Source organism: Microcaecilia unicolor, chromosome 4, assembly GCF_901765095.1.
Source record: "Microcaecilia unicolor chromosome 4, aMicUni1.1, whole genome shotgun sequence".
Lineage (NCBI taxonomy): Eukaryota > Metazoa > Chordata > Amphibia > Gymnophiona > Siphonopidae > Microcaecilia > Microcaecilia unicolor.
Genome location: NC_044034.1, coordinates 375,799,056 through 375,813,225, shown reverse-complemented (window position 1 = coordinate 375,813,225; position 14,170 = coordinate 375,799,056). Strand labels below are relative to the sequence as shown.

Here is a 14,170-nt window from a genome sequence, read left to right as displayed (position 1 = left end):
CAATTAAAATAAATAGCAGCAGGGAAGGCACTAGTATCCAGAGAACAGAATGAAACCTGAATGCACATACAAGGAAAAAGAAAGGGGGAAATGTTACAGTTCATTTCAGAAACCATCAGGGAAGAGTAGCAGCCATCTGTACTTGGCCATAAGCCAATGTGAATAAGCACTGTACTCCAAGTTTGAATCTAGAAGGAGAGCGTTCATCCTTCAGTTTAAGAGGAATAAAATTCCACTAAGAGGGAGCCAAATCACAGAAAGTACATCACCAAATAGACTCAAGTCTGATCTGTGATGGTGAGGGGACAAAAGACAGCAGTGGGAGGATCCAAGTGCCACCATCTTACTGAGGCTTCCGCTCTGTGCAGGGCCGCTGTAGAACGGCAGCTCACTCCCCGTAAGCTGAGTGGCGCCTTCCTAGTGCATGCACGCGCATGCTGCAGCCCTTAGTTTAACGAGTTAGCAGCGGAAATCTCCAGGGGGCACATCCATGATGACACCAAAGGTCTGGGTATATTACACGGAAGCCCAGATCCTCTTCCAGCGCTTTTACAACTCAACGTTCCAGCCTCGCTTGTTCTTTAGTTCCAGGCTCGCTAGCTCCTGTGTGCCAGCTGTGCTGATCCCTGAGTTCCAGCCTTGCTATGTACTGAGTTCCAGTCTCACCTAGCTTTTTGTCTGTTGCCTTGGACTTAGAGGTGACCTGCCTGCCACAGCTGGGCCTATGACTGTTGTTCAAGGGCTTAGTAGTACCCCTGAACATAACAGCTTGCAATGAGCTTGACAGAGTCACCAGCCTTACAGTTGCTACAACAGCTTGCGCTTCAGCTACAGCAACTATCCAGGGCTGTTCAAACACTGACCCATCGGATGGACAGTATTCAAGGGCCAGACACAGCCCCAGTGGCAGCTTCGCCCCGTTGAAGTACCTGGATCGGCCACTCTCCCTGGTGGCATAGGAATCCACGCTGTTCTGCTGCCTCGATTTGATGGGAACCCTAAAATCAATGTCAGATTGTATTTAAATTACAAGCTAGAGACTTTGTGTCTCATAGGGCCAAGGTGGACTATATCATTTCCTTTGTTACTGGTCCTGCCCTTACCTGGGAGATGAATGAGCCTATACTGAATAACCTGGTGTAGTTTCTTATCCACTTTTGCAGGATCTTTGAGGAGCCTGGCAAGGCTACCTCAGCTGCCATGGAGCTATTGAACCTACGACAGATATCCCAGACCATCGAAGATTATTTATTATTTATTTGGATTTATTTACTGCCTTTTTGAAAGAATTCACTCAAGGTGGTGTACAGTAAGAATAAATCAAACATACTCAATAGACAATTACAGCAATAAAAATATTCAAAGAACAATATAAAGTATGGCATAGTGAAATACTTATGAATGGAGAATACGATCACTCATATAAAATTTACACTCAATGTCTGAAAAATAGTGATCACTTTCATCAATTCTATCTAGAAATCATTTTTTTCTTGTTTTTCTTTTTCTTTTTTATTCATTTATATTAACACAACTCTTCCGTTGTACGATTCCCTAGTGTGGCTGGGCCACATGAACTTTATCACTTTGTATTTGTTTACACCAGAGTGTGTAACGCCTCTCCGGTACTATTAGGCCACATTGAGCCTAGAAATAGGTGGGAAAATGTGGGCTATAAATATTCAGCTCCTTTACCATTTATTTAACAGAGGAAAAGAGCTTCAGTTATTGCTGGGAACTCTATGTCATGTGCAAAAGCTTTATGACATAATACTCTACATCCAACTTCACTTGATCATTGGCTCTAAAAAAACCTCCATGTAAATCATATATTAACTACTTTAATTATATCCATTTTTTAAATAATTTCCTAAACAGGCTCAACCTGTGTATCAATGTATGCGGGGGAGAGGGGCACTTATCTTGTAATGGGATAATCCCAACGGGGACCTGTTTCACCACTACTTCTTCAGGGGAAGTCCTCTTCTGTCACTAGCCTATAATATTCAAAAACAGCTGCGGTGTTGCTAAAACTAATTGGAGAAAAGTCCTCAGAAACCAAAGGAAAATAATCCTTGGTTTGAACGCTGTTCCATTGTGTAGTCAGCGTTTAATTTCTGTCATTGGGCTAAAAAAACTCCAAAGGATTTTTAAAGTGTTTTTTTAACAATGCTTTTGTTTGATTCCCAGTTCAGGCACAGGCAGCTCCCTGTGACTCTGGGCAAGTCACCCAACCCTCCATTGCCCCATGTAAGCCGATTTGAGCCTGCCATGAGTGGGAAAGCGCGGGGTACAAATGTAACAAAAAAAAATATATATATATTTTTAACCATACTTTTAAATCTTAAAGTGTGACTGTAAAGGTGCAGTTTCTATGCAAACTTTTCCAAATTCAAAGTGTGTCTGATTTCTTCTATGCAATCTCTTTCAAAGTCAAAATTTAGCTTGTTTAAAGCTTAAATGCAGCGAGACATTAAATGTTCTACGGGGCCATCGTTTCACCCCTCGATAGGCTTCTTCAGGAACAAGTGCTGAATTACAATGTAGTAATCTGGAAAAGCAGAGATATAATTTATAAGCTTAAACATAGCTAAATATTAAAATCCAACAGCTGAAGGTCCATCAAGCCCAGCATCTTGTTTTCAATAGTGGTCAATCCAGGTTACAAGTACCTGGCAAGATCCCAAAACAGTACATTTTATGCAGCTTATCCTAGAAATAAGCAGTGGATTTTCCCCAAGTCCATCATAATAATGGCATATGGACTTCTTTTTTAGGAAACTATCCAAACCACTTTAAGACCCCACTAAACTAACTGCTTTTACTACATTCTATAGCAACAAATAACAGAGTTTAATTACACGTTGAGTGAAGAAATATTTTCTCCGATTTGTTTTAAATTTACTACTTTGTAGTTTCATCGCGTGTTCCCTAGTCTTAGTACGTCTACCAGCTCTGCTCCACTCATTATTTTATAGACCTCTATCATATCTCCCCCTCAGCCGTCTTTTCTCCAAGCTGAAAAGCACTAGCCACTTTAGCCTTTCCTCATAGGGAAGTCGTCCCATCCCCTTTATCATTTTTGTTGCCCTTCTCTGTATCTTTTCTAATTGCACTATATCATTTTTGAGATGCGGTGACCAGAATTGCAATACAGTATTCAAGGTGCGGTCGCACCACGGGACTATACAAAGGCATTATAACATCCTTATTTTGGTTTCCATTCCTTTCCTAATAATACCTAACATTTTATTTGCTTTCTTAGCTGCCACCGCACATTAAGCGGAGGGTTTCAAAATATCATCAAGGATGACACCTAGTTCCCTTTCCTGGTTGGTGACTCCTAATGTGGAACCTTGAATCATGTAAGTATAGTTTGGGTTCCTCCTTCCTACATGCATCACTTTGCACTTGCTCATATTAAATATCATCTGCCATTTGGATGCCCAGTCTCCCAGTCTCTTAAGTTCCTCTTGTAATTTTTCATAATCTTCTTGAGATTTAACAACTTTGAATAACTTTGTGTGGTCAGCAAATGTAATTACTTCAATAGTTACTCCCATCTCTAGATCATTTATAAATATGTTAAAAAGCAGTGGTCCCAGCACAGACCCCCTAGGGAGACCCACTATCTACCCTTCTTCATCGAGAATACTAACCATTTAACCCTACTCTCTGTTTTGTATCTTTTAACCAATTTTTAATCTACAATAGAACACTACCTCCTATCTCCAATTTCCTCTGGAATTTTTCATGAGGTACTTTGTCAAATACCTTTTGAAAATCCAGATACACAATGTCAACTGGCTCACCTTTATCCACGTTTGTTCACCCCTTCAAAGAAATGTAGTAGATTGGTGAGACAAGATTTCCCTTAACTAAATCAATGCTGGCTTTGTCTCATTAATCCATGCTTTTGAATATGCTCTGTAATTTTGTTCTTTATAATATCTTTACCATTTTGCCCAGCACCAACGTAAGGCTCACCGGTCTATAATTTCCCGGATCACCTCTGGAACCTTTTTAAAAAATCGGTGGCACATTGGCTACCCTCCAGTACCATGCTTGATTTTAAAGATAAACTACATATTACTAATAATAGTTCTGCAAGTACTTTGGGATGAATACCATCCAGTCCAGACAATTTGCTACTCTTCAATGTGTCAAATTTGCCCCATTTCATCTTCCAGGTTTATAGATATTTCATTTAGTTTCACTGACTTTTCAGCTTTGAATATAATTTCTGGCACAAGTATCTCTCCCAAATCTTCCTCAGTGAAGACTGAAGCAAAGAATTCATTTAATTAATTCATTTTATTTATTTGTAGCATTTGTATCCCACATTTTCCCACTAATTTGTAGGCTCAATGTGGCTTACATTTGCCATAATGGCGGTTGCCATTTCCGGGTAACAGAATTACAAATGGTGTTGCGTTAAGGTGCATACATACATGGTAACATACATGGTACATAGTATATATGGAAGCAGATCATGGTATAAATATATACCCTGTGCATACATACATAGTAAAAGGAATACATTATGGTATTACATGATGGTTCCTGAGTAATAAATTGAATTGTAACATACATTAGGACATCGACTATAGAGATACACTATTCGATATAAGTTTTAAAGTGGTAGTGCTTGATCATTAATAGCAAAGAGGTTAAGCAATCATGTGATAAACATTCGGTTTTGTTTAGTTCGTGTTTAATGTTATTATATAGTATTTAAGATGGATGTTTATGGTATGCCTTCATGAAAAGATCTGCTTTCAGTAGCCTTCGGAAAATGGTCAGGTCTTGCGTTGTTTTCATGGCCTTCGGTAGTGCGTTCCATGAGAAGCTGGTCGCGTATGTGGATTTATATTTTAGCCCTTTACAGTTAGGATAGTGGAGATTGAGGAATGTGCGTGATGATCTTTTTGCGTTCCTAGAAGGCAGGTCTATAAGGTCTGACATGTAGGTCGGAGCTTCCCCGTATATGATTTTGTGGACCAGGGTGCAGACTTTGAATGCAATTCGTTCTTTTAGTGGGAGCCAGTGTAATTTTTCTCTTAGGGGTTTGGCGCTTTCGTATTTCTCTTTCCCAAATATGAGTCTGGCTGCTGTGTTTTGGGCGGTTGAAGCTTCTTGATGATTTGTTCTTTGCATCCGGCATAGATGTCATTGCAGTAGTCCAGATGACTTAGCACCATTGATTGAACTAGGCTGCGGAATACTTTGGTAGAGTGCTTGGAAAGAAAGGGGCGGATTTTACGGATGTTGTAAAGAAAGAAACGACAGGTCTTGGCGATCTGCTGGATATGAGCAGAGAAGGAGAGAGAAGAGTCAAAGATGACCCCAAGGTTTTGAGCTGAGGAGACAGGGAGAATGAGAGAGCCATCAACAGAAATAGAAAACGGGGGGAGTGGGGAGGTGGGTTTGGGGGGAAAAATGAGAAGCTCAGTTTTGGTCATGTTTAATCTCAGGTGGCGTTGAGACATCCAGACAGCAATGTCAGACAAGCACGCTGAAACTTTGGTTTGGATGCAAGGTGAGATATCAGGGGTAGAAAGGTAGATTTGGGAGTCATCAGCATAGAGATGGTAGGAAAAGCCACGGGATGAGATTAATGAACCAAGGAAAGAAGTGTAGATAGAAAAGAGGAGGGGACCAAGAACAGAACCCTGAGGTACGCCGACAGGCAGAGGGATAGAAGTAGAAGAGGATACACCAGAGTGAACACTGAAGGTGCGGAGGGAGAGGTAGGAAGAGAACCAGGAAAGGACAGAGCCCTGGAATTCAAGTGAGGACAGGGTATCGAGGAGTATGCTGTGATTGACAGTGTCAAAAGCAGTGGAAATATCAAGAAGAATGAGGATAGAATAGAGACCTCTGGAAATCCTGACTGTGATTCATGTAGTTTTGTGAATTTGTTTAGGTAGTTGGTGAGTTGTTTGGTTACCATACTTTCCATTAGTTTTACTATCAGGGGGATGGATGCTACTGGTCGATAGTTGGTTGTGTCATTTAATTTTTTCTTTAAGTCTTTGGGTATGGGTGTAAGTAATATATTTCCTTTGTCCTTGGGGAAAAGTCTGTGTTGTAACATGTAGTTCAGGTGTGACGTAAGGTCTGTTATGAAGCCTTTGGGGGCAGATCTTATTAGGCTACTGGGGCAGATATCCAGTTTGGAGTGGGTTTTGGAGAATTTGTTGAGTGCTTGAGTGTCTCTGCTATGGCATTGTCTTCCCTGAGTGTCCCTTTTACTAACAGTCCAACGGATTCTTTTGCTGGCATCTTGCTTTTTATATACTTAAAAACATTTTTACTATGTGTTTTTGTCTCCAATGCAATCTTTTTTTCAAAGTTCCTCTTTGCCTTCCTTATTAGCGCTTTGCATTTGACTTGACATTCCTTATGTTTCTTATTATTTTCAGTTGGTTCCTTCTTCCATTTTCTGAAGGATTTTCTTTTAGCCCTAATAGTTTCATTCACCTCACTTTTTAATCATGTCGGTTGTCATTTGGCCTTCCTTCCTCCTTTTTTAATACATGGAATATAACTGACCTGGGCTTCCAGGATGGAATTTTTGAACAGCATCCATGCCTGATATAAATTTTTGACCTTTGCATCTGCTCCTCTAAGTTTTTCTTCACCATTCTTCTCATTGTATGATAGTCTCCATTTTGAATGTTAAATGCTAATATCCTGTGTGTACTTACTCCAGAGCCGATATCAAATCTGATTGTTATGATCACTGTTATCAAGTGTCCCACACCATTACCTCCTGCACCAGGTTATGCGCTCTACTAAGGACTAGGTATAGAATTTTTCCTCCTCTTTTAGGCTCCTGTACCAGCTGCTCCATAAAGCAGTCCTTGAATTTGTCAAGGAATTTTACCTCCCCAGCTTGCCCTGATGTTACATTTACCCAGTCAATTGTGTTGTCTAGTTTGTTAGCCTCCCTAATTTCTTATAACATTTCTACATTTGTCTGTTCATCTTGGCCAGGCGGACGGTAGTACACTATCACTATCCTTTTCTCCTTTACACATGGAGTTTCAATCCATAAGGATTCCAACATGTTTTTTTGTTTCCTGCAGAATTTTCAGTCTATTTGATTCAAGGCCCTCCTTGACATACAATGCTACCCCCCTCCACCAATTCGATCCACCCTATCACTACGATGTAATTTGCACCGTGGTATGACAGTGTCCCACTGGTTATCCTCCTTCTATCAGGTCTCAGAGATGCTTAGGATATCTAATTTTTCATTTAGTGCAATATATTCTAACTCTCCCCTCGTATTTCTTAGGCTTCTGGCATTCGCATATAGACATTTCAGACTATGTTTGTTGTTCCTATTCACATCTTGCTCAGCAGTTGACAGTGATAATTTGCAATCTTTTGTCTGCTTTTTATTTAAAGACACCTGGTCTACTATATTGCAGCCTCACTATCGGGATACCCTATCTTCCCTGTTTTGGTGATATGTTTGAAATATACCTTCTTCTGAACCATACGCTTTTGAATGACTCTCGGCCTTCCCCCAGTTTCTAGTTTACGAGATACTCTATTTCCTTTTTAAATGTCGCTGCCAGCAGCCTGGTCCCACCCTGGTTAAGGTGGAGCCCATCATTCTGGAATAGGCTCTCCCTTCCCCAGAAAACTAAAACCCTCTTCCCTGCACCATCGCTTCATACACGCATTGAGATTCCAGAGCTCTGCCTGTTTCTTGGGCCCTGTGCTCGGAAGGGGGAGCACTTCTGAGAATGCTACCTTAAAGGTTCTGGATTTGAGCATTCTACCTAAGAGCCTGAATTTGGCTTCCAGAGCCTGTCTCCCACATTTTCCTATGTCATTGATACCCACATGTACCAAGACAGCCGGCTCCTCCCCAGCACTATCTAAAATCCTATCTAGGTGACACGTGAGGTCCGCCACCTTCGCACCAGGCGGACAAGTCGTCAGGCGATCCTCATGTCCACCAACCACCCAGCTATCTATATGCCTAATGATGAATCACCAACTACAACAGGTGTCCTAACCCTTTCCTCCTGGGCAGAACTTGGAGAAATATCCTCAGTGTGAGAGGATTGTACATCTTCTGGTGGGCTGCTCCTGGCTACAGGATTACTTCCAGCTTCACCAGGGTGATGTTCTCCTTTTAGAAGACCTCTCTCCTCCAAGGTAGTATGGGGCTGCCAGACTGGAGGTGGGACATCTCTACAACATCCCTGTAGGCCTCCTCTATGTTTGTGTCTGTTTCCCTTTGCTCTTCAAAGTCTGCTACTCTAGCCTCAAGAGAATGAACTTGTTCTCTGAGATCTAGCTCTTTGCATCGAGCACACACATATAACCTTCCATAATTATACATGTGACACTCGATAGCACCCCTCTTGCTGCTGGACTGCTGTCTGCATCTTAGTATTATAGAGTTAATTAAAACTTCTTAAGGTATGAGGGATATCAGATGAATATAAAGAGCCTTACGATTATATGATATAAAATGTAATTAATTTAGCTTTTGCTGCTCAGAAACTAATTAAATATAATTAACATTTTAATGAAAAATCTCCTGTTGTCCTAATTGAATGAAGACTTGTGACACAGCAACACTGAAAGTCTTCCTAGAAACATTAATAACAACAGCTGAACATTTTTGTATTTAGACACAAACTTAAAACGTGACTGGTCTGTATTCAGCTGGTGACAGTCAGGCTGAACTGGATCTCTAGATTAAGTGTCTGATTGAGTATCAGGGTGTTTGGTGGTGCCCGGCAGTAATCCGGGAATGGCTGATACTTGTTGTTGTTCCTAGGCATAGTAAGGATGGCGTTTTTGTGATCCAGTATGCCTGGTTAGGTGCTGGTGTGCCCAGATAATTAACTTCACTCCCAGACCTTCCCAATACAAAATGGCTAGTGCTATGACAGTATGTCCAGTCAGTGTCACTAACCGGGTAAATGCCTCTAAAAAGCTGGGTGTGACCCAGTCAATGTGACTTATCCGAGTAGGAGTCATTCCTTCCTGAATAAGCCTCACTGAATACTGACCCTTGACTTTTTAATTGATATTTTTTTTAATGATTAGTCTATTGAAGATATGTACATTCTTGTTAGTTAAGAATGGCATTTTAGAAGGACATGCAACTCAAAATATGAACGTCCATTTCTCATGTATTTTAGAACAGGATCTGCTGACATATAGCCTCTTCCAAATTACATGAGAAATGGACTGGTAACATCCAGCATGAATATCTGTTTTACAAACAAACATCCAAATTATGAATGACAGAAAAAAGGGATATGGGGATCTTTGTAGCAGCATAAGAGCATCCATGTAGAGCAGAGGAATAACCTCAAGGTTAGAGCAGTGGGCTAAGAACCAGGGGACAGAGGTTCAAATCCCATGTCTGCACTTTGTGATTTTTTTTTTTTTTTAATTGTGAGCACTCGGGGACAGAAGAATACCTATTGTACTTGGATGTTTACCACCTAAATAACCTTCAGGCTTCTTTTACATCCAAGTACAATAGGTATTTTTCTGGCCCTGGAGGGCTCATCATTAAAAAAAAAAATCACAAACAGCTAAGTGGGGTTTGAACCTGGGTCCCCTGGCTCCCAGGCTACTGCACTAACCATTAAACTACCCTGCTGCTTTGCGCAAAGGTTTATTAACTGCTGCTAATCATTTCTATAGCGCTAGTAGACATACGCAGTGCTGTATACATTATATGCAGGTACTTTCTCTGTCCCCACAATCTAAGTCTTTGCACCTAGGGCAATGGAGGGTTAAGTGACTTGCCCAAGGTCACAAGGAGCTGCAGTGGAAATCGAACCTAGGTTGTCAGGATCAAAGCCCACTGCACTAACCATTAGTCTACTCCTCCATTAATTAAGAAATTAAATTTAAAACGATTTTAGAACCATGAACGTCCATAGTTCCTGAAGATGTGGTAGAGTCTGGTATCCTTTGCTAGTTTCACATTCAGGGGAAGGATGGAGACAGCAACAACTGGGAGACTAAGGATGTGACTTGTTTTAAGCCCTCCAGTGGACATCTGCTCAGTCACAGCACCTTTCTGTAACCTGGACATGTCAAGTACCAGGTGTAAATAACATCCGTTCTTCTGGACACAGACTTCCCTTCCACTTCTGAAGTTCATATTTTGGCTCCTTCCTAATCCCACCCAAAACAAACACAGACCACTCCCCCTTGCTATATGGACACACTGCAGTTTTGAATGTTCATATCCTGGCTTTATAAAATTGGAAATTTGGATGTCCATGTAATATAGATGCCTAAATGCCAGTTTTCAGATGTCTAAAATACGAATAGAGCTGCTAAAATGGACCTCAATGTCCATGGATGATGCTATAATATTTTAAGTCCTCCCATCTAAAAGTTATTTTGTGTTTTATTCATTGTTATAATTGCTAAATAGGAAATAAAAAATGATTTATTATCTAATCTGCTGTTTCTGGATATTATTTCAGAAAAGTGATTTATATACTCGTAAATGAAATCAAGTTAGATGCTGCGATTTATTTTTGCCTTTTTAACCTGTTCCCCTTTTTCTCAGATATGAGCCAGCAGCTCATCATCATGGAAATGTTCCTGATCACTCTGCTTTCCAGAGTTTTCTACAGGAAACGCTATGATGAATTAGAGCATCCAGAAACTGCAGACCAAGAAGCCAAAGACAACACACAGAACACCAAGATCAGCCTGAATGGCAAAGAAGGGCCTCAGAACATATAGAAGGTGGATCTGCTCATTTTGCACTAGGAAGTTTGATGGACACAAAACTTGTAACAATATAATTTCTGTGGGATGTATCTGTATTCATTTCTTGAATTAACTGATTTTACTTCTATTAACTTTGAGTATTCTAATTATGTAATTGTAGTCATAATACATAATTGCCATACTGGGTCAAATCAAAGGTCCACCAAGCCCAGTGTCCTGTTTCTAATAGAGGTTACATGTATGTGATACAGTGCCCAAAAGTTGCAAGATTCCATGCTACCTACCCCCAGAGATAAGCAGTGGTTTTTCCTGGGTCTACCGTAATATTAGTTTACTAGTATAAAAGGCCCGTTTTGGTAGGCAATGAAACGGACGCTAGCAAGGTAATCCTCTCCTGCAGCGTCCTTCCTGTCTCCCCTGCCCCCCCTGCAGCCATCCATCTAGTCTCAGGACCCTCTCCCCACCAACCCTCCTCTGCCCCTGCAGCCACGCATTTGCAGCGGCCCTCCTCTCTCCCCTGCTCCCCCTGCAGCCACTCATGTCCAGCGACTCTCCTCTCCCCCTGCTCCCCCTGCAGCCACCCATGTCCAGCAGCCCTCCTCTCCCCCTGCAGCTACCCATGTCCAGTGACCCTCCTCTCCCTGCCCCTCTGCAGCCACCCATGTCCAACGACCCTCCTCTCCTTTCGCCTTGCCCCCCTGTAGCCACCCATGTCCAGTTACCCACCTCTCTCCCCTGCCCCCCCTGCAGCCACCCATGTCCAGTGACCCTGCCCTCCCCTGCAGCCACCCATCTGGTCTCAGGAACCCCTCCCCACCTCCCTCTTCCCTGCCCCCCCTGCAACCATCCATGTCCAGCGACCCTCCTCTCCCCCTGCAGCGTCATTTCTGTCTACCCTGCCCTCCCCCGCAGCCACCCATATGGTCTCAGGACCCCCTCCCCACCTCCCTCTTCCCTGCTCCCCCTGCAGCCATCCATGTCCAGCGACCCTCCTCTCCCCCTGCAGCCACCCATGTCCAGTGACTCACCCCTCCCCCTGCCCCCCTCCAGCCACCCATGTCCAATAACCCTCCCCTCCCCCCTCAGCGCATCACCCAAGCCCCTACCCCCCCTCGGGCACATCAACCCCCTCGCCACCCGCAGCCGCCAATACTAACGCTGTCCGGCCGCTGCTGCGTCTCCTGTTGAGCAGCAACAGTCAGTACAAAAAGAAAAAAGCCAAAAAAAGACTTTAAACCTGAAACACGGCTCCGTAGACAGCCATCTGGCATTGGCTGTCATCTCTGCAGCCGCTCCTCCTCTCCCCTCTGATGTCGCTGCGCTCCTCCGGGGTCTTCCTGCAGGGGCAGTGACGTGGAGGGGAGAGGAAGAGCGGCTGCAGTGATGACAGCCAATGCCAGATGGCTGTCTACGGAGCCGTGTTTCAGGTTAAAAACTTTTTTTGGCTTTTTTCTTTTTGTATCGGCCGCTGCTGCTCCACAGGAGAAGCAGCAGCGGCCGGACAGCGTTAGTATTGGTGGCTGCGGGTGGCGAGGGAGTTGATGTGCCCAGGGCTTTGGTGATGCGCCGGGGGGAGGGTCGGGTGTTGCGCCAAGGGGGGGGGCACTGAGAGCTGATTGGTAGGCAGGGGGAGGAGTAGTTTCCCTACTCCTCCCCCTGCCTGGCTCGTGGTTTTGCAGGGCAGGGGCTTGGGTGTTGCGCCGAGGGGGGGCACTGACAGCTGTTTCCCAGGCAGGGGGAGGAGTAGGGAAATACGCTCCGCATGTTTCCCTACTCATAAGTACATAAGTACATAAGTAGTGCCATACTGGGAAAGACCAAAGGTCCATCTAGCCCAGCATCCTGTCACCGACAGTGGCCAATCCAGGTCAAGGGCACCTGGCACGCTCCCTAAACGTAAAAACATTCCAGACAAGTTATACCTAAAAATGCGGAATTTTTCCAAGTCCATTTAATAGCGGTCTATGGACTTGTCCTTTAGGAATCTATCTAACCCCTTTTTAAACTCCGTCAAGCTAACCGCCCGTACCACGTTCTCCGGCAACGAATTCCAGAGTCTAATTACACGTTGGGTGAAGAAAAATTTTCTCCGATTCGTTTTAAATTTACCACACTGTAGCTTCAACTCATGCCCTCTAGTCCTAGTATTTTTGGATAGCGTGAACAGTCGCTTCACATCCACCCGATCCATTCCACTCATTATTTTATACACTTCTATCATATCTCCCCTCAGCCGTCTCTTCTCCAAGCTGAAAAGCCCTAGCCTTCTCAGCCTCTCTTCATAGGAAAGTCGTCCCATCCCCACTATCATTTTCGTCGCCCTTCGCTGTACCTTTTCCAATTCTACTATATCTTTTTTGAGATACGGAGACCAGTACTGAACACAATACTCCAGGTGCGGTCGCACCATGGAGCGATACAACGGCATTATAACATCCGCACACCTGGACTCCATACCCTTCCTAATAACACCCAACATTCTATTCGCTTTCCTAGCCGCAGCAGCACACTGAGCAGAAGGTTTCAGCGTATCATCGACGACGACACCCAGATCCCTTTCTTGATCCGTAACTCCTAACGTGGAACCTTGCAAGACGTAGCTATAATTCGGGTTCCTCTTACCCACATGCATCACTTTGCACTTGTCAACATTGAACTTCATCTGCCACTTGCACGCCCATTCTCCCAGTCTCGCAAGGTCCTCCTGTAATCGTTCACATTCCTCCTGCGACTTGACGACCCTGAATAATTTTGTGTCATCGGCGAATTTAATTACCTCACTAGTTATTCCCATCTCTAGGTCATTTATAAATACATTAAAAAGCAACGGACCCAGCACAGACCCCTGCGGGACCCCACTAACTACCCTCCTCCACTGAGAATACTGGCCACGCAATCCTACTCTCTGCTTCCTATCTTTCAACCAGTTCTTAATCCATAATAGTACCCTACCTCCGATTCCATGACTCTGCAATTTCTTCAGGAGTCTTTCGTGCGGCACTTTGTCAAACGCCTTCTGAAAATCCAGATATACAATACCAACCGGCTCCCCATTGTCCACATGTTTGCTTACCCCCTCAAAAAAATGCATTAGATTGGTGAGGCAAGACTTCCCTTCACTAAATCCGTGCTGACTTTGTCTCATCAGTCCAAGGCCCCTTGCCTTGGAATCAGCTGTCAGTGACATCACTGACGTCAGTGCATTCTAAGCTGCCTAGCAGACCACCTCCGAGGGAGCCACGGTCCCAGGCACATTAGAACGTTGTAGGTGAGAATTATTATATAGGATATGGACCTTACCTCCAGGAATTTGTCCAAACCTTTTTTAAACCCAGTTACACTAACTGCGGTTACCACATCCTCTAGCAAAGAATTCTAGAGCTTATCTATACATTTAGTGAAATAAATATTTTCTCCTATTTGATTCAGA

The 14,170-nt window shown here is 43.4% G+C and overlaps 1 protein-coding gene across 1 annotated transcript in view; it reads left to right on the top strand.

Moving 5' to 3' along the window:
- LOC115468164 (organic solute transporter subunit alpha-like) overlaps positions 1-10,792 on the top strand; it is a 107,948-nt gene extending 97,156 nt beyond the window's left edge. The window contains exon 8 of the mRNA XM_030199708.1: positions 10,574-10,792. Coding sequence (XP_030055568.1) covers positions 10,574-10,752 — 179 coding nt within the window. The 3' untranslated portion in view covers positions 10,753-10,792. The remainder of the gene's footprint in view (positions 1-10,573) is intronic.
- The last annotated feature ends 3,378 nt before the right edge of the window (positions 10,793-14,170 follow it).